This window comes from Artemia sp. Qi Xiang Cuo, chromosome 12 (assembly GCF_049724085.1).
Source record: "Artemia sp. Qi Xiang Cuo chromosome 12, ASM4972408v1, whole genome shotgun sequence".
Lineage (NCBI taxonomy): Eukaryota > Metazoa > Arthropoda > Branchiopoda > Anostraca > Artemiidae > Artemia > Artemia sp. Qi Xiang Cuo.
In genome coordinates this window covers 35,117,341-35,136,004 of record NC_142805.1, presented here as the reverse complement: position 1 = coordinate 35,136,004, position 18,664 = coordinate 35,117,341, and the positions used below count along the sequence as shown (strand labels likewise).

General features: G+C 33.7%; 1 protein-coding gene across 3 annotated transcripts in view; it reads left to right on the top strand.

The window, feature by feature from the left end:
- RpL13 (ribosomal protein L13) overlaps positions 1-18,664 on the top strand; it is a 35,310-nt gene that overhangs the window by 4,532 nt on the left and 12,114 nt on the right. For all 3 annotated transcript variants that reach the window (XM_089098007.1, XM_089098006.1, XM_089098008.1), the window contains exons 2-3: positions 13,068-13,322; positions 18,562-18,648. In XM_089098007.1, the coding sequence (XP_088954133.1) occupies positions 13,080-13,322; positions 18,562-18,648 (330 nt within the window). In that variant the 5' untranslated portion in view covers positions 13,068-13,079. The remainder of the gene's footprint in view (positions 1-13,067; positions 13,323-18,561; positions 18,649-18,664) is intronic.

The window sequence follows — 18,664 nt, the reverse complement described above, 5'->3', positions numbered from 1 at the left end:
TAGAACGCTACAAACATCAGAATCGACTTTAGAAGACAATTTGTGTCATGGGAAGATGTTTTTGAAATCCCCCTTCCCCCCAAACTCAAAATTTTCCAAAGTTTTACTTTAGAAACTTTTTAAATATTTCTAAAGCACTTATAGAGTGCTAAAAACATAAGAGGACACGTTATATCACGGGAAGATGTTTTTGAAATCCCCCTTCCCCCCAAACTCAAAATTCTACTTCAGATGCTTTTTAAAATATTTCTAAAGCGCTAAGACATAGAACGCTACAAACATCAGAATCGACTTTAGAAGACAATTTATTTCATGGGAAGATGTTTTTGAAATCCCCCTTCCTCCCAAACTCAAAAATTTATATCATAAGCTTTTTATTTTTTTATAAATCACTAATACATAGATAGCTAAAAACTCCAAAATCCATGTCATAGGACCCGTTATATCTCAGGGCTAGATTCTTAAAATCCCCCTTACACACGATGTCAAATTTCTCATATATTCCCTTTAAAAGCTTTTTAAATATTTATAAATAACGAAATGATAAACTGCTACAACTATCAGAATCAACTTTAGAGGATAAATTATGTTATGGGAAGATGTTTTTGAAATCCCCCTTCCCCCCAAACTCAAAATTTTCTAAAATTCTACTTTAGGAGCTTTTTAAATATTTCTAAAGCGCTAAGACATAGTGCTAAAAACATCAGAATCGACTTCAGAGGACGCGTTATATCACGGGAAGAGGTTTTTAAAATCGCCCTCCCCCCAAATCAAAATACCCCCGTGGAAAATAAGGCTTTTCAAATTTCAAATTATCAACCAGATTTTAGAGTATGAAGGTAATGGGATGAAAGGTAAGGGGGATTTCAAAAACATCTTCCCATGACACAAATTGTCTTCTAAAGTCGATTCTGATGTTTGTAGCGTTCTATGTCTTAGCGCTTTAGAAATATTTAAAAAAGCATCTGAAGTAGAATTTTGGAAAATTTTGAGTTTGGGGGGAAGGGGGATTTCAAAAACATCTTCCCATGACATGAATTAACCTCTAAAGTCGATTCTGCTGTTTGTAGCGTTCTATGTCTCAGCGCTTTAGAAATATTTAAAAAAGCTTCTGAAGTAGAATTTTGGAAAATTTTGAGTTAGGGGGAAGGGGGATTTTAAAAACCTCTTCCCGTGATATAACGTGCCCTCTGAAGTCGATTCTGAAATTTGTAGCGCTCTATCTATTAGTGCTTTAGAAATATTTAAAAAAGCTTCTAAAGTAAAATTTTGGAAAATTTTGAGTTTGGGGGGAAGGGGGATTTCAAAAACATCTTCCCATGACACAAATTGTTTTCTAAAGTCGATTCTGATGTTTGTAGCGTTCTATGTCTTAGCGCTTTAGAAATATTTAAAAAAGCATCTGAAGTAGAATTTTGGAAAATTTTGAGTTTGGGGGGAAGGGGGATTTCAAAAACATCTTCCCATGACATGAATTAACCTCTAAAGTCGATTCTGCTGTTTGTAGCGATCTATGTCTCAGCGCTTTAGAAATATTTAAAAAAGCTTCTGAAGTAGAATTTTGGAAAATTTTGAGTTAGGGGGGAAGGGCGATTTTAAAAACTTCTTCCCGTGATATAACGTGTCCTCTGAAGTCGATTCTGAAATTTGTAGCGCTCTATCTATTAGTGCTTTAGAAATATTTAAAAAAGCTTTTAAAGTAAAATTTCGGAAATTTTTGAGTTTGGGGGGACGGGGGATTTTAAAAACCTCTTCCCGTGATATAACGTGTCTTCTAAAGTCGATTCTAATTTTTTTAGCACTCTATGTCTTAGTGCTTTAGAAATATTTAAAAAGCTCCTAAAGTAGAATTTTAGAAAATTTTGAGTTTGGGGGGAAGGGGGATTTCAAAAAACATCTTCCCATAACATAATTTGTCCTTTGAAGTCGATTCTGATATTTGTAGCGCTCTATCTATTTGTGCTTTATAAATATTTAAAAAGCTTCTAAAGTAGAATTTTGGAAAATTTTGAGTTTGGGGGGAAGGGGATTTCAAAAACCTCTTCCCGTGATATATCGTGTCCTTTGAAGTTGATTCTGATGTTTTTAGCGCTCTATCTATTAGTGCTTTAGAAATATTTTAAAAGCTTCTAAAATAAAATTTCGGAAAATTTTGAGTTAGGGGGAAGGGGGATTTTAAAAACCTTTTCCCGTGATATAACGTGTCCTCTGTAGTCGATTCTGAAACTTGTAGCGCTCTATCTATTATTGCTTTATAAATATTTAAAAAAGCTTTTACATTAAAATTTTGGAAATTTTTGAGTTTGGGGGGAAGGGGGATTTTTAAAACCTCTTCCTGTGATATAACATGTCCTCTGAAGTCAAATCTGATGTTTTTAGCACTCTATCTATTAGTGCTTTAGAAATATTTAAAAAGCTTCTAAAGTCAGAATTTGGGAAAATTTTGAGTTTGGGGGGAAGGGGGATTCCAAAAACATCTTCCCGTAACATAATTTGTCCTCTGAAGTCGATTCTGATATTTGTAGTGCTCTATCTAATAGTGCTTTAAAAATATTTAAAAGGCTTCTAAAGTAGAATTTTGGAAAATTTTGCGTTTGGGGGGAAGGGGGATTTCAAAAACATCTTCCCATGACACAAATTGTCCTCTTAAGTCGATTCTGATGTTTGTAGCGTTCTATGTCTTAGCGCTTTAGAAATATTTAAAAAAGCTTCTTAAGTAAAATTTTGGAAAATTTTGAGTTTGGGGGGAAGGGGGATTCCAAAAACATCTTCCCGTAACATAATTTGTCCTCTGAAGTCGATTCTGATCTTTTTAGCACTCTATCTATTAGTGCTTTAGAAATATTTAAAAATCTTTTAAAATAAAGTTTTGGAAAATTTTGAGTTAGGGGGGAAGGGGGATTTTAAAACCCTCGTCCCGTGATATAACGTGTCCTCTGAAGTCGATTCTGAAACTTTTAGCGCTCTATCTATTAATACCTTAGAAATATTAAAAAAGTTTCGTAAGTAAAAATTTGGCTAATTTGTAGTTTGGTTGGACGGATGATTTTCATAACATCTTACCTTGAGGAAGAGTGTCCTCTGACGTCAAGTATGAAATGTTTATCACTATATGTAATGTTGCTATAGAAGAATAATAATACATCTGAAAATAGAATTATGGAATATTGTGAATTTGGGGGGAAGGGGGATTTTAAAAAACTCTTCCCGTGATATAACGTGTCCTCTGAAGTCGATTCTGATGTTTTTAGCACTCTATCTATTAGTGCTTTAGAAATATTTAAAAAAACTTCTAAAGTAAAATTTCGGAAAATTTTTAGTTTTGGGGGAAGGGGGATGTTAAAAACCTCTTCCCGTGATATAATGTGTCCTCTGAAGTCGATTCTGATGTTTTAGCACTCTATCTATTAGTGCTTTACAAATATTTAAAAAGCTTCTAAAGTAGAATTTTGGAAAATTTTGAGTTTGGGGGAAGGGGGATTCCAAAACATCTTCCTGTAACATAATTTGTCCTCTAAAGTCGATTCTGATATTTGTAGTGCTCTATCTATTAGTGCTTTTGAAATATTTAAAAAGTTTCTAAAGTAGAATTTTGGAAAATTTTGAGTTTGGGGGGAAGGGGGATTTCAAAAACATATTCCCATGACACAAATTGTCCTCTAAAGTCGATTCTGGTGTTTGTTGCGTTCTATGTCTTATCTATTTAGAAATATTTTAAAAAGCTTCTTAAGTAGAATTTTGGAAAATTTTGAGTTTGGGGGGAAGGGGGATTTCAAAAACATCTTCCCATAACATAATTTGTCCTCTGAAGTCGATTCTGGTTTTTGTAGCACTATCTATTAGTGCTTTAGAAATATTTATAAAGCTTCTAAAGTTGGATTTTGGACAATTTTGAGTTTGGGGGGAAGGGGGATTTCAATAACCTCTTCCCGTGATATAACGTGTCCTCTGAAGTCGATTCTGATGTTTTTAGCACTCTATCTATTAGTGCTTTAGAAATATTTTAAAAGCTTCTAAAGTAGAATTTTGGAAAATTTTGAGTTTGGGGGGAAGGGGGACTTTAAAAACCTCTTCCCGTGACATAACGTCTCTTCTGAAGTTGATTCTGATGTTTTTAGCACTCTATCTTTTAGTACTATAGAAATACTTTAAAAGCTTCTAAAGTAGAATTTTAGAAAATTTTGAGTTTGGGTGGAAGAGGGATTTCAAAAACATCTTCCCATGACATAATTTGCCCTCTAAAAACGATTAGGTTATTTTTACTGGTCTCTCTTGTCAAATCCTTTCCCTAATTAATACAGTTTAAATGGTCTTATCAACAAAGAGGTATTTGGCATGTACCTGCTACCCTCAAGGGTAAGGGTTTCTGATAAGACAAGTGTGACATCACAACAAACCTGGTTTCATATACCATAAAGAAAGTCAGCATGGGTTGAAAATTAAATGGCTTAGGATTTAAATAGGATTTTGGAATATATTTTAATGAACAAGGTTAAAAGCAGAAGTTGTGTAAGGTAAGCAGTGATTTATATTTATGATAGTAATATAGGATAAAATAGGAGTTAAAAATAACTAGTAATGTGCAGTAATTTACCATTATATAGAGGGGAGGATGAGTGGAGGTAGGTACTTCAAAGTACCTTCCCGGGACAAACCTTAGCATGTACATCCATCCCTGAAAGTTTCATTTTCCTAACCCAACCTCTTTCCAAGATAGCCAAAAGTAACTAAAGTAGAATTTTACCCTAGTTTTTACCCATTTATAACGAAATCTAGCTAAATATTCATTATTTCTTACCCTACTCCCATATAGTCTTGTGTAGGTTTGTGTATGAGCATAGCAGATAAGCTGCATATAATTTTAGGCCTATTCTCAGTGAGACTCATTGATGCCTGATTTTAGAATACATTAGTTTTTGACCCATTTATAATCAAATCTAGCTTGTTAGAGCAATAACTTTCAACCTGGGCTAGTCCATCTGAATTATTCAAGACCCATTCAATTTAACAAAGTGTGATCATAAGGCTATACCATCCTTCCACACCTGCTAATGCAGTTTAAGGTCCTGGTAAAGGTAAGTTTTTTGTTGTTCATATTATTGACCTATAAATAAAGTAAACATAGGCCTACCACTTGATGCCTTTTTTATGCTTGTTCCAAATACAATAATCATTTTTGTCAGAAATGAATTTACCCCTGCCCTTATACATACCAATTCAGGGTATATATTTGCACATTAGGGGGGGGGGGAGTGGGAGTTTAAACTTACTTCTCAACATAAGAAATAAAATTTACCCTCCCCCCCCTCTAATGTGCAAATAGGCCTATATAGCCTGAATTGGTTTGTATAAGGGCAGGGGTAAAATCCATTTCTGACAAAAATGATTAGGCTATTGTTTTTGAACAAGCATAAAAAAGGCATCAAGTAGTAGGCCTATGTTTATTTTATTCATAAGTCAATAATATGAACAACAAAAAAATTACCCTGGAAAGTAGTGGTCAACCTCAGAATCAAAATTATTAGTGTAAGCTGCAATATATAGATAATGTACACCCATCCACTGAAGTATTATGAGTGTACTAACTCTTGCAGATTAAATTACAATAAATACCCTGAATATTGACCAGCCAAGTTAAATGCCCATATAAGAGACAATAGATCAAATGTATTCCATTTCCCACCAAATTCCACTCCAAAATTTTATCAAATAAGCAGAAAAGATCAGAGGCTTGTACAATAACTATTTGAATGATGGATTGTATGAAAAAAGAGGAATGTAAAGAAAACATTAAAATATGAATTAAGGAGGTTTTAAGTAGAGGCCATGGATTAAATTGCTGAAGGTCTAGGAGATACAACCAAATGGCATAATAGTAAAATATTACAGTGAAAAATTAAAAATTAGGAGGGAACAGTAAGTCCCCTCCTAGGTATATTTAACTGGTTTTGTCCCAGTTAAATATGCAACCAGAATTAGTGATAAGGAAAGAGCAAAATTGAGATGGGCAGAACATTTTGAACTAGAATTAAACCCCTTTAGGCTATAAAAAAGGATGAAAGTAAGTATAGTAATTACAGAGGCATTATCTTGGTTTTATAAGAAGAAAGTTACTTTGTATAATGATTCTTTTTGCAGTTAAAGGGGCTGGAAATTAAGATACTCAGTGGTCAGACCACTAATCACCATTTTAACAGTTAAATCATCATAAACATTCCATTATTCCACATACAAAGTGGATTGTTTCACCATTAGATTTATCAAAATCCTCTTAATAAGTATTTGATTAGCTTTAATGTTTGAACCATATACAATACTCACAATTTCAAATGTACTGATAGGCCATTGTGAAGCCTAATCTTAGGCAGATTTTTGAAGCTTGAGCCTAATTTTGGAAAATGCTGTCCAAACTTGGACACAGGATCTAAAAGCTAGAAAAACATATCCAAATCACTGACAGACTTCATCCAAGACTAGTGCTATGAAACAGAGCAATTGTATTTAAATAGTAAATAGTACTGAAAAACTTAATTTTCTAAGATTATAGTTGGCAAAACCCAACTATTTAGAAATACAATGCATGGCAATGAATTTTGTTGACTAGTACTTTTAAAATCTTTTATTAGAAAAAAAATGAAATTAAACATTATACTCTGCAAAGTACTTCCCCTAAGCTTTGTTGCACTTTTCCAATTACTTTTTCTAACCTATTGAGCATTCATGAAGTTATTCATCTGTTACCTTTGGTAACACCTCTGATGTTGATTCTTTAATGGCCTCTGAAGTTTAAAAATGGCACTCTTTCAATTTTTCTTTAATTTTGGGAATATGAAAAACACATAAGGCTAAATCTGGTCAGTATAGAGGGGGTGTGCTCAAGGACTGTTTTGACCAGAAACAGAGCATATTGTCATGGTGTTGTACCCACAATAGATCTTAGCATTAATTGGGTCTCTTTCTTTAAATTCTTTCATGCAGTAATCTTTATCACTTCAAGGGAGAAAGCAGAATTGAGTGTTTGACCCTGGGGAACCCATTCTTAGAGCACAGCTTCACTTGAGTAAAAAAAAACATCCACATAACCTTGATTTTGCTAATTATCCTTGATCTTGAGTTCCTCCCCTCTATAGACCTTGTTATCCAATTGAAGAATAAACTTCTTTTCAGAACATGTTCTCTTTAAGCTTGGTTCATCATCTGAAGAATTCCAAAGTTTGTTTTCCCCACTTTCACAAGGAATTTCATCAAAAATTGTTGCTCATCAAAATCACAATCAATTATCACTACAATAGCAAAAAACCTTTTGTACTAAATTGTGTTGTAAAATTATGGCAAAATAAAAACTTGGTAAGTAAGATTGGTCAAATAAGGCACTCCCTAGGAAATACAGGGTAAAATTGGTGTGTAGTTGCCCTGAAGCTACAAGACCAGTTGAGCATTTCTTATTAAGCATCACTAGCAGCTTTTGATGACATTTTTTAATGATTCTGATTTTCCAAGGCTTAATATAGGTAATGCTCCTTTGTCTAGAGTGTCATCAATTTAATTAACAATCTAGTTGATCCCTTTGGTAACCTTGTGCCTAGGCTAATACCTCAGCAACTGGACAGTGCCTGATTTTGGAGATCCATTTTGTAAAAAAAAAAAAATCAAATTTACCATTCTTTAGGAGTAAAATCATATTAGTGATTTTTTCCTAAAGTTAAACCTAAGAAATGTTACCCTAACAGCATTTCATTTTTAAATAGCCGTATTGAACCACATTCCTCATCATATACATGTTATTTTTCATTTATTTGTGGTCTGTAACACTTTGATGACTTTGATTAACTAAGCACTGGGTCATAATAGCAGAACATGTAGTTTGGTAAAAAATAACCCCCTTTTTACCAAACATTCAAGTCAGCACCATACAAGAGGACACTCACAAAAGCTGTCAAAACATTCTGTCAATACACAAATGTGGCAACTCTCCTCTGAGCCTGTTGTCAACAATTGGAATAGCCTTCAAGCAGAAATGGTGACTGCACCCACGGCTGCATTCTTAAAGTCCAGACTGGACAAGGAATGGAATGACAAGCCATGGAAATATGAGTGGAACTGTCCATCCCACTCAACTACTGACTGATGCCAACTTCATCATAATGAGTGTCTTGCTAGGAGGCTGATGCTGCTTTGGGCTTAAATTGCATCTCTCCAGCAGACCTCTGTTATGACGTGTTACTGGGCCCTAACACAGTGTTAAAAATTTTGCCCTCATTGACCTGGAGCACAACAGAATCAGTATGGACCTTAATTTGGCTCTGAAGTGTGAATTAAGGTAATCCAGTCACTTTCACTTCACAGTCATTACTGTATTCAACAGGATTTGCTTGCAGATCTAGCTCCTCTCCTTCAGAATTATATTCTGATTCAAGTGACAGTGCCTGTTCTTAATCCACTTCCCCCGCCCCCCAATTGTCTATCCCCTAGAACTAATTCTCTATATATGAAGATTCTTTCAAAACAACTACTGAAAGACAAGGGCCATTAAACTAGAATAAGAATCTCTTTAGGACACTGTAGTCAGTAAGAACTCATTTGGTAGCAAGGCCATATCCAGGGGGGTTAGGGGGTTTGAACCCCCCCCCCCTGAAATGTTTGTCTGACTTGTAAAAACACAAAACAGTGAAACCAATTTTTGATGTGTTTTTAAAGTTTTTTTTAGTACCCCCCCTTCTCCTCTTGAAAAAATTCTTTTAGAAACCCCTGATAAAAAAAAAATCCTGGATACATCCCTGTTTGGTAGCAATTGGTTGAAAAGCAGGCTAAATCTTAAAAAAGGGCACTAGAATTTCCAATTGACTGAGCCCCTCCAAAGTTTATTTGACAGCCCCTTCCACATGAAATGCCTTGGGAATAAATAAGTGAACAAATGTTAATAAATTGAACCCCTACAGGTATTTACTATAGGCAATGCTATATGATTGCCCCTTACTTAAACAGGAGAGTATAAATTTTAATTTGCCTTCCAATGAAGATCCTTAATGATCCAAGTGGAAAATAGGGGGATTTTTCATTGGAGAGGAGGAATATTCCATGGGGTGTATTTTCAGGGGGGGGGGGTAAATGCTGGCCCCCAGGGGAGAGACAGCATGAACACTAGATCTCTCTGAGACACCAAATTTAGAATTAAAATGAGGATATTGATTCTGCTTTGGCCCTCCCCATTGTTGAAAATCAAATCATTTGGTTCTTTTTGATGAGGGAACATAAATATTTATAGCAAAGGGCTTCCAACATTCTTTTATTAAGGCAATTGAAATTGAAAAATCCATTAAAAGAGACCTTGCTTTAAATAGAGATACTGGAGATATTCCTATAAACCCAATTTACAAAGGCTTAAAATTATAGGATTCAAATAATATATTTCTTCAGTTTAACTTAAGATCATCTGACTACACTTAATGAAATTTAGGTCAGTAGACAAGCTAAGTCAATCACTAAGCAGAGAATTCTTGCTGAATAGTCCTTCATTTATTCTGGCTTAGTTTTTTGGTTTGTTGGATTCAGTCTTTCTTTTGCTCTGTTAGTTACTTCAAAAGGTTAGTTTTCCTTTTTTTTGAGTACAGAATAAAGAAGATGGCCAGACAGAAGTCCCTGACAAAATATCTGCCTCTTGTCAATTTCGTTTCTTTTTTGTCCACTGGGTGACATTACTCTTGTTTTTCTTGGCTTTTTAATTTATTACTTTTTCTTGTTTGTCATATGTCAATCTGCTTGTAGTGCTTTCTGTCTTTAGCAGTTTATATAACAAATATAATTTTATTTCAGCTAATATTTCACCATTTTAAAATTATAATTACTTGTACTATAATACACTTTATTGTTCTGATAAAAAGTAACTGGAGTCAGACTAACTGAAGTAACAATATACTCAGCCTTTTAAACCAAGTAATACAGCTATGCACAAAACAAAATTTTATTCAATTCTGTTTCTGCCAGCCTCTTTACACTTTTGTAATGTGAAAATTGCAAGCTTTTGTAAAACATGTAAAATACTGGTAAAATTATGTAAAATAAGTAAATTACATAAAATATATAAAATACCAATTTTATGGAGGTCTGTAAAATATGTAAAATACTCAATTTTACCATGACCAATTTTACCATGACCAATTTTACCTTTTACAACACTAGTACTAAATCAGAGCTACACTCACAAGAGTATGGTGCAAAGAACTGAAAATAATAACATGACTCCATGAAATGTAAACAGACATTGCATCTCTGCTATCGCTTTCCCAATGTTGCAATGACATTCACAATAAAACAAGTCTGTGAACTTTATTGTCATACCTTGTCCAAGATTAGGAGCCTGTTGTCCATGAATAGGAAAAATGCTTTTTAATCAGGATATCTTTCCAAGATTAGGCACTGGCCAAGTTATGGGGTTTTTCCCTTGATGAAGTTTTATGAAGGCAGCATGGTTTTAGGAAGAGGAGAGGTTACATTGAATAGCCAAGGCCTAGGGTGTTTTTTTTTTTTGCAGTTTAAGAAAATTTGGAAGAATAGAAAGATAAGTCTATAAACTAAGATTAGAATGCTGGAAGCTACAGTGGTAAAGTATGGTTCTAAAATGTGGACACTGAAAAGGATGGAGGAGGATTTTTTTTGGGTTTTCCAGGGGAATTTATTTATTTATTTGTTAATACCAAAATTGATCAACCGGATTGTCTTTGAATTCTCTTGCATTCATGTCTGACTGACTATATTTCAAACAGCAAGATGTACCAAAAATTTAGTTCAATCCTTCTGTCAAGGGCTGTAATGAGAGAAAGGTTTAGATGGCTAGGATACATTCTGCAGATGAAGGATGGCAGATTGTCATTTTCAGCCAACCGTCTAGAGCCAAATGAAAAAGCAGGCTGTTCCAGAATGGGGTGGGAGGAGGCTGTGAGTAAGGAAATGAGGTAAATTGAAACTTCTTGGGAGGGTGTAAAGAGGGGGGTTTTGAATAGATCAGGATGACAGATAATTCTGTAATGAAATGCAACTTTTGACCAAAAACTGGATCGTTGTAAACAGGATGAAAAAACATTTGGATAATACAATGTTGCAGATATTACCTTTAATATGTAAATTGGGAATTATTTCGACTTTTTGAATCAAGGCTTAACAACATAAGCAATAAAATATATAAATAATTCCAAAACCATGAGTAAGCAGGAGAAAATAAGACAACTTTTTCCCCATTATACATCCTATTCAATCAGTTTGCTCATAGCTGTTATACTTGTGGAGTTGCAAATTAAATATGAGTCTTTCAATATATCTGCCTGTGTATTTTCCCCAAATGTATAGGGAATAGAATTCCCAGGATTACAATTTATTATTTTTCTCATGGAATATTGAACCCTGACGTTTGGTGTTCTCCAGTAGGGAGAATACCAAGGTTCTTATTTTGAAAATATGGAAGGCTAATCTTCTTCAGGATTAACTTATAGTGGTTATACCTACATTACCCCCCCCACCCCCTAACAGGGTGCCTAGTATAGATCCTTAATTTCAACATATTCCTTGTGTTATGTAGTGTTTGATATTTCAACACTGGACTGAATTGCAACATTTTGCCACAAAACTGTATCAAACATAAGTACCTACAGTATGAGGAAAGACTTAGAAAAATGAAACTGCCTACTATGACCTACATAAGAAAAAGGGTTGATATTATTATGGTATATAAATCAATGCAAATATAAGTTTGTACAATGATATTTTTACACCTGTGCAGACAAACATCACTAGTGGCTACTCCAAGAAGATGCTGGAAGGTTTCTGTCACAACTGAAAGAATAGTTTTTATTTCACTTAGAAGCCATCTGAGCATGGAGTAGTTGATTGAACTCAAAATTAGTGCAAATTCAGTTAACACTTTCAAGAGTGGTTTGTCCATCATCAGCTGGTCATTTCAAATGCCTCTGAGTATGCAGCTAATAAATCTTCAGAGTTACCTCTAGCAGAAAGGTTTAGCTGCCTTATCTCGCTGAAGAGAGATTAGGGTAAATACAGCATGCAAAAGTTGAAGCTCATGAAATCTGTGCCTCGAGAGGGGGGGGGGGGTTATTAGGTACTTGAGGAACATATTCCATGGCTCTAACTTGGTTTTTAGATCCATTGCTAAAAGCATCATTTATACAGCTTAATAACTTTATAATGGGAGTGTAATCAAACAACTCCCACACTATAATTTTTATGATGTTTACTGGGGTAATCAACCACTTTTCAGCCATGACTGCATTTTGAATAAATTGCAACTGCCCAAGAGAATGGCTGAGTTTAGCTTGCCAGCTGTATTTTTTAAAACTACAGTTTAAGACAGCAGAGAGATTAGTTCTTCCATTGTCCAAACCAATTGTTAAAATAATATTCAAGACTTGTATCTGAGGGCAATCTAATGCTAGGTAACAAAATAGTTGTGGTGACAATGATTACTGACAAAGCAATGATTCATGGTGTTCCAAGGAATTGTACCCCTAGATGTCAAGTGTGTCCTTAAAAGGATCAGAACTGACTTGTGATATTGTGTCTTCTTCATTTTAACTCACACTTGGTATTCTACATGAATTAAAAGTAAATTTATCATGGCGTTTCAACTAAGAGACATGTCTTTACACAAGGAATAGCTAGAGGGATACAGTTTATGCCCACTGTTTAGCAGTGACCACTGATAGGTATGGTTTAAAGACCATTCTTTAATTGTCTAGAGTTGAAATTGTTGCACAAGGTCAATTTTGGGTGGAGTGTGCAAATTGATTGGGTAGGACAAGCAGCATCAGTCCCCTAACTAAGCCCTATTTTTATAATCTTGTTAATTATATAAAAAAAAGTGGTGGACAGTGCTGTTTATATCTTGAAAGTTTGGATTCACATTCTTTTTTGTCTCCTTTTGAAAATTTCAGGTAATGCTGAGAACATAATGTCTCTGCTCAAATTTTCCTATCATTGATTACCTTTTGGCCTATATATAACTATAATATTCAGTAAAGTATTTTATTCAGTCATTATCTGCTATTCCTATTTTGTAGTAATCTGCCGCCATGGGTAAGGGAAATAATATGATACCAAATGGTCATTTTCACAAGGACTGGGATACACGAGTTAAAACCTGGTTCAACCAACCTGCTAAGAAGCTTAAAAGGAAGGCACGCAGAGTTGAAAAGGCTAAACGGATTTTTCCTAGGCCAGCAGCTGGTCCCATCAGACCAGTTGTTAGATGTCCAACTTTCAGATATAACATTAGGGTCAGGGCTGGCCGTGGATTTACATTAGAAGAGCTTAAGGTAAAAAATAATTTTGTTCTCTGTGTACTTTGTTTTTCATTTTTAGTTAATTTCAAATGTAACATTTGAATGTAGTAAATTGAGGTGTAATAGATGTTCAGATTGTGTTACAAGTGTTGCATGAGTAAGACCATATGAGGGATGACAACTCCTTAAATGTGGCCAAACTTTGACAAGTTGGTTCTACTAAGTTTAAAGTTAGTAAAGTGTTTTCCTTAGTTTGTCAGTAATTTGTTTTAGTTGATCAGTTTTTACCTAATAAATTAAGTCTCTAAGAGAGTAGGGTAAATTAACCTTATTTGGGATATTTTACTGTTCTTGAAAATTGCTATTCTACACTTTAATTATCAACTAATTTATTCTTTGAGCAAGGGAGGGGTTGGATAACCTCTTTAGTTTTAAATAAATTACTTTTCTGGTCTATTTGAAAAGAAAGAGCATAAAAGCATTTTTTTTTAGTGTTAGTACTGATCTGTAGAAAAAAATTTCCTTGTACCCTCTCTCTAAAGTTCTTGCTACCTTCCCCAATGATAAAGTAAAAAACAAGATAGGGTACATTTTTTTTTTAATCTAGAACATACACCACATCAAGCTTTGATAGTAGACCACCCAAGTTATCATAAATTTTTATTTACATCTTAGTAATATATTTGGGCATTCTGCTAGACCATTTTATCTAAAGTCAGAACAAAGGAAGAGGGAATTTTCTATTGTTCAACAGGATATTTGAAGAAAAAAAGTGTAATCCAACTCTCACTTCAAGAACTGAATATTGGTTATGAAGGCATTCGTTTTTTGCAAGATTGGAATGGACTATGAACTGGTCATTCAAAAGAGGGTAGCATTTGATGAAAATTGAAAACATGGCTAGTATAGCCATTTTGTAGCAAGGTTTTCACCCCTGAATTTTTTATTGAAAAGTTTTTCTTTTCTTTTACTGAGTCGCACTTTCTGTTTTGAATTTTGCTATGCTTAAAACTGATCAGAAAGTTGTTTTTGTTTATATAGTGTTACTTGTAAAGAAGAAGTGAATTGGAATCATTCAACGGCTTGGAAACAGACTTAAGTAATTTTCTTGATTCTTTAAGCAATTCCAGCCTTTTGTAAAAAAAAAAAAAAATTCTTTTTCTTAAAACAAAGCTTGTACTTAAACTCTCTAAGACTGGGTAATCAAATTTGCATGCAACAGTACTATTTAATTAGTGGCCGTAATGAAAAAATTAGTCAATTGAATTACAATGAAATGATTTCTATCACTGGACAATATTTTTTTTGTCTATTTTTATTAAGGGGTTCAGTTACTCAAGAAGTTTGAGAGATATCCTCATTTAGTTTTGCAGTAAGATTTTTTTTCTGAATTTTTTTCTGGTGTATCTAGATTCCACATTGGATCTTTTTTTTTTTTTTAATGTATGGGATTATTTCAATAACTATGAACAGGAATGTATGCAGAATTTTATCTTAGAGGAGGAAATATTTAGCAGGGGTATACAACTTCTAAAGATGAAAGTGAAGAACAAAGACGCCTGCGGTTAGACGACAAACAACTGCGAGAATAAAAAGAGTTAAAACTGAAAGTGAAGAAGAAACAAGCATTAGGTTAGAAAACAACGTCAACAAATTATTCCAAAAATGCATGATATTCTGAGGGAAATTATTTGTCTCAATATTCCAGCAGCCAAGGGATTGAATGTCTGCTTCCCATTTTTAAATCCCATATTTTACAATTAGTAAGCCAAATATAAATCGTATTACATCAAAAAATCATTTGTAGAAGAGAGTAAGTGATTATTACTGAAAATATACTGTTTGTGTGTGTGTAGACACACACACACATATATATATATATATATATATATATATATGTATATATGTATACATATATGCTACAACTGAACCTGAGAATCTCCTTATATTCTTTTGTTTTACCGCTGTGCCGACGTTGAAACGTTTTTTTTTTTACAATATGAATATTTTAGGTTGGTTTTTATGAAAAAAAAAGAATAAAATATATCCCAAAAGCAGCCTGTAAGAGGGGTCCCATTCCATTTTTGGTCTTCCTAGGTCTACCAATAATGGAAATAAACTTAACATTTTTGATGCGCAATTGAGATTCAAGGGTAATTTTTCATCATGGTATTATTTTTTTAAACCAGTAATTCTGAAAACAGATTAATCAATTATTGCATCACAAACGTATGTAATACTAGTGCTGATTAGATAATGCAATTACCTGAAGTTTTATAATGTTACCAGTGCTGTAAATAAAGTAACAAAAAAACAAAATGATACTTGTATTTGAATCTGTAATCATATTAGAATTGAAACATCGACATAAAATTGACATTAGAATCTGAATCGGAAGTTTTTGTTGTCGCCCCGTAATCTTTCCCAAGCTTGTGAACTTCCATGATTAAATGATCAGTACTGATTCTGACTTACTCTGTTTCTAAAATTGTACAAAATATCATATGCTAATAGTTTTTAATGATTAATTTCAAAAGTTAACACTTTTTACATATTCAGAATCAGCATCATAATTTATTTTATTGTTGTATATGCTGTAATTGAAACTTTTTAGAGTTTTAGTTTCTATTCACAAGAGTGGCTCTTTACTTACAGTTTGTTACTATGAGCCATTTGACCCAAGGATCTCTTAAATGTAAAGGAGGACTCCTACTGCCTATTTCTGCTCCATTTTTTTTTACGTTCGAGTTTAATATTAGTAAAACAACCTCTCGAAAATAATTTTTATCCCTAAAAAAATGCATGCCTTGAATATTTATTAGAAGGGTGGGGTTTGAATGTAATAGGTTATTTTTAGGTTCATCATTTCCACAGTTTTAAAGGCAGATTGATAAGGCAGAACAGGTCTGTTTTATAAGGGCGTTTCCCATGGATGCCAGTAGGGGATCGACGACCACCCAAAAAAAGAAGACATTAAATATTTATATACATAGGAAATGAGACATATTACCCTTTATACTCGTTTTAAACAAAGTTCCTAGTAGCACTTGTTAACCCCCCACCAAAGAAAGTTACTCATGCTGCCCAGCCTTCCTTTCCCGCTTCTGTGCCTACAGACTTGTTAATATAATCTTTAATGCTCCATGGAAAAAGGTTGTTGCTATAGATGAGGTACTATTACCCTGTCCCCCCCGCCGCCCCCAACATCAATAATAAAGGCCTAGACCATAAATATTCCCGGAAATCGAGAGGGATTATATATCGACTTACACACATCGCCCCTTCCCTGCAACTCATTCTGTATTTATCTAAAGGTTCAATAAGAGTTAGGAAATTTGTCCCTTAGTAAACACTCTTTAAGGTATCTGCCCCTTCCCCTGCCTACAAATGACCAAGCACCCCTACTTCATAATAACTGATGCGTGCTGATTACATCGATTGAATACGTTTCTGCATAAGAACATCAAGTGAATTTTCTTTTATGAACATCAAGTGAATTGATTTGTTTAAACAAAGTTTTAAAATAAATACCAATGCTAATTTTCTTCAATAAGAAGGAATTTATCATCCCGTAGCATCCTTACTCAGACTTAGTCTATATGAAGGGAGATGAGAGAATAACTCCTACTCCCCCCACGTTTACATCCCTTTCTATATTTATCTGAAGGATCATAGTGAGTTAGATAATTTGGGCATCAAAATGCACTCTTACAGGCCCCCTCCCCCCTGCCATACACAATGACCCAACATCCTTTGCTTCATAATAGCTGATGTGCAATTATACCTAACTGAATATAATTTTGTGAATCATTTAATCAATTGAATCAATTTGATCCAGTTTTAAGATAATTATCTATGTTAACTATTTATCTTGTATTGACTGCATAACTTTTTGGAAACGAATGCGCCACGGTTCGGTATTACATCCTCTGCAACTGGGAAGCTATATATATATATATATATATATATATATATATATATATATATATATATATATATATATATATATATATATATATATATATATATATATATATATATATATATATATATATATATATATATATATATATATATATATATATATATATATATTTGGATACCCTTTAATCGATCGACCATGTAAAATTTTAATCGATAAAAAATTGGTCCTCTTCGTGGCAAAACCGTAGTTTAGTGATCATCTGTAAGTACATATGTAAAGCCTAATGAATTTTACATATGTGGAATTAGCATAAAAAGCCAAGTCTTCTGTATTAATTACTATAAAAATTCCTTTAATAGAGTTTCGGTTGCTATTAGCCTGAGTTGCTATTTACAGCTCGTTTCCACAAACTGTCTTGACACGACTTCGATAACTTTTTTTTGCCTAAATTCGAGGACAGTGAACGCCAACTCTGATTGCTTGAACTGGTTAACTGGAATTTATATAACCTTGTATGTCTTAAAAAATAAGAAAGCCTTCATATGTTGCTTTTCACTGTTTGATGATTGCGTAAGCCAAACAAAAAGAAGGAGCAGGGTGGGAGGCAGTTGCGTCAATCAACGGGAATCAGTGGCGGGGCAAAATAAATTTTTGAATCCAGTGGGGTATTTTTTTTCAATGAAAATAGCCAAAATAAATAGTTTTCAATGACAATACCGAAAAAGGTATTTTTCAAGAATCTAAGGGGAGGGGGTTCAAATCTTTGAACCATATAAATGCAAGTACTGTACAAAAATGAGCTATGCTCAAGCCATTTAGGTTGTACTCCCTTCGCCTCCTCTGGATTTTTTTATTATAAAAGCAAAATACCAAAAAAAGATGCGATTAGTTTAATGCCAAATGATTTAAAAGGATATAGATGGATAAATAATTAATGTAACAATAAATCAAGTCAATTACTCAATAATGGCAGGCGTATACTTACTTGCCTTTTCTACATCATATTTATTTTTTGTTTGTCTATTATTTGTTAATTTATAATTTTACATAGACAGAAGAGCATGCTGACGCATAGTCTTCTTCCTCTGTAAAAACTGATTCCCACTGCCTACCCCTAATTTAAGGGTCTCACCTGTTTACACTATTGGTCTTAAAATTTGTCAATACATTTTTTGTGAGTTACAACTTGTAACAGGACTTCTGATTTATGATTATAACTGATCAGGGAATAGATTCACAAAAAAATAATTTCCCTTTAATTTATCTTGTTATATTGATCAATCTATTAATGTGAGTAGGAATTGTGCATATTGTTTAGACATAAATAATTTAACTTTTTCATTTCAGAGGGCTGGTATTAGCAAAAACTTTGCAAAAACCATTGGAATTGCTGTTGATCACAGAAGGCGTAACAAATCTGTGGAGTCACTTCAAGTAAGTAGAAATTGCG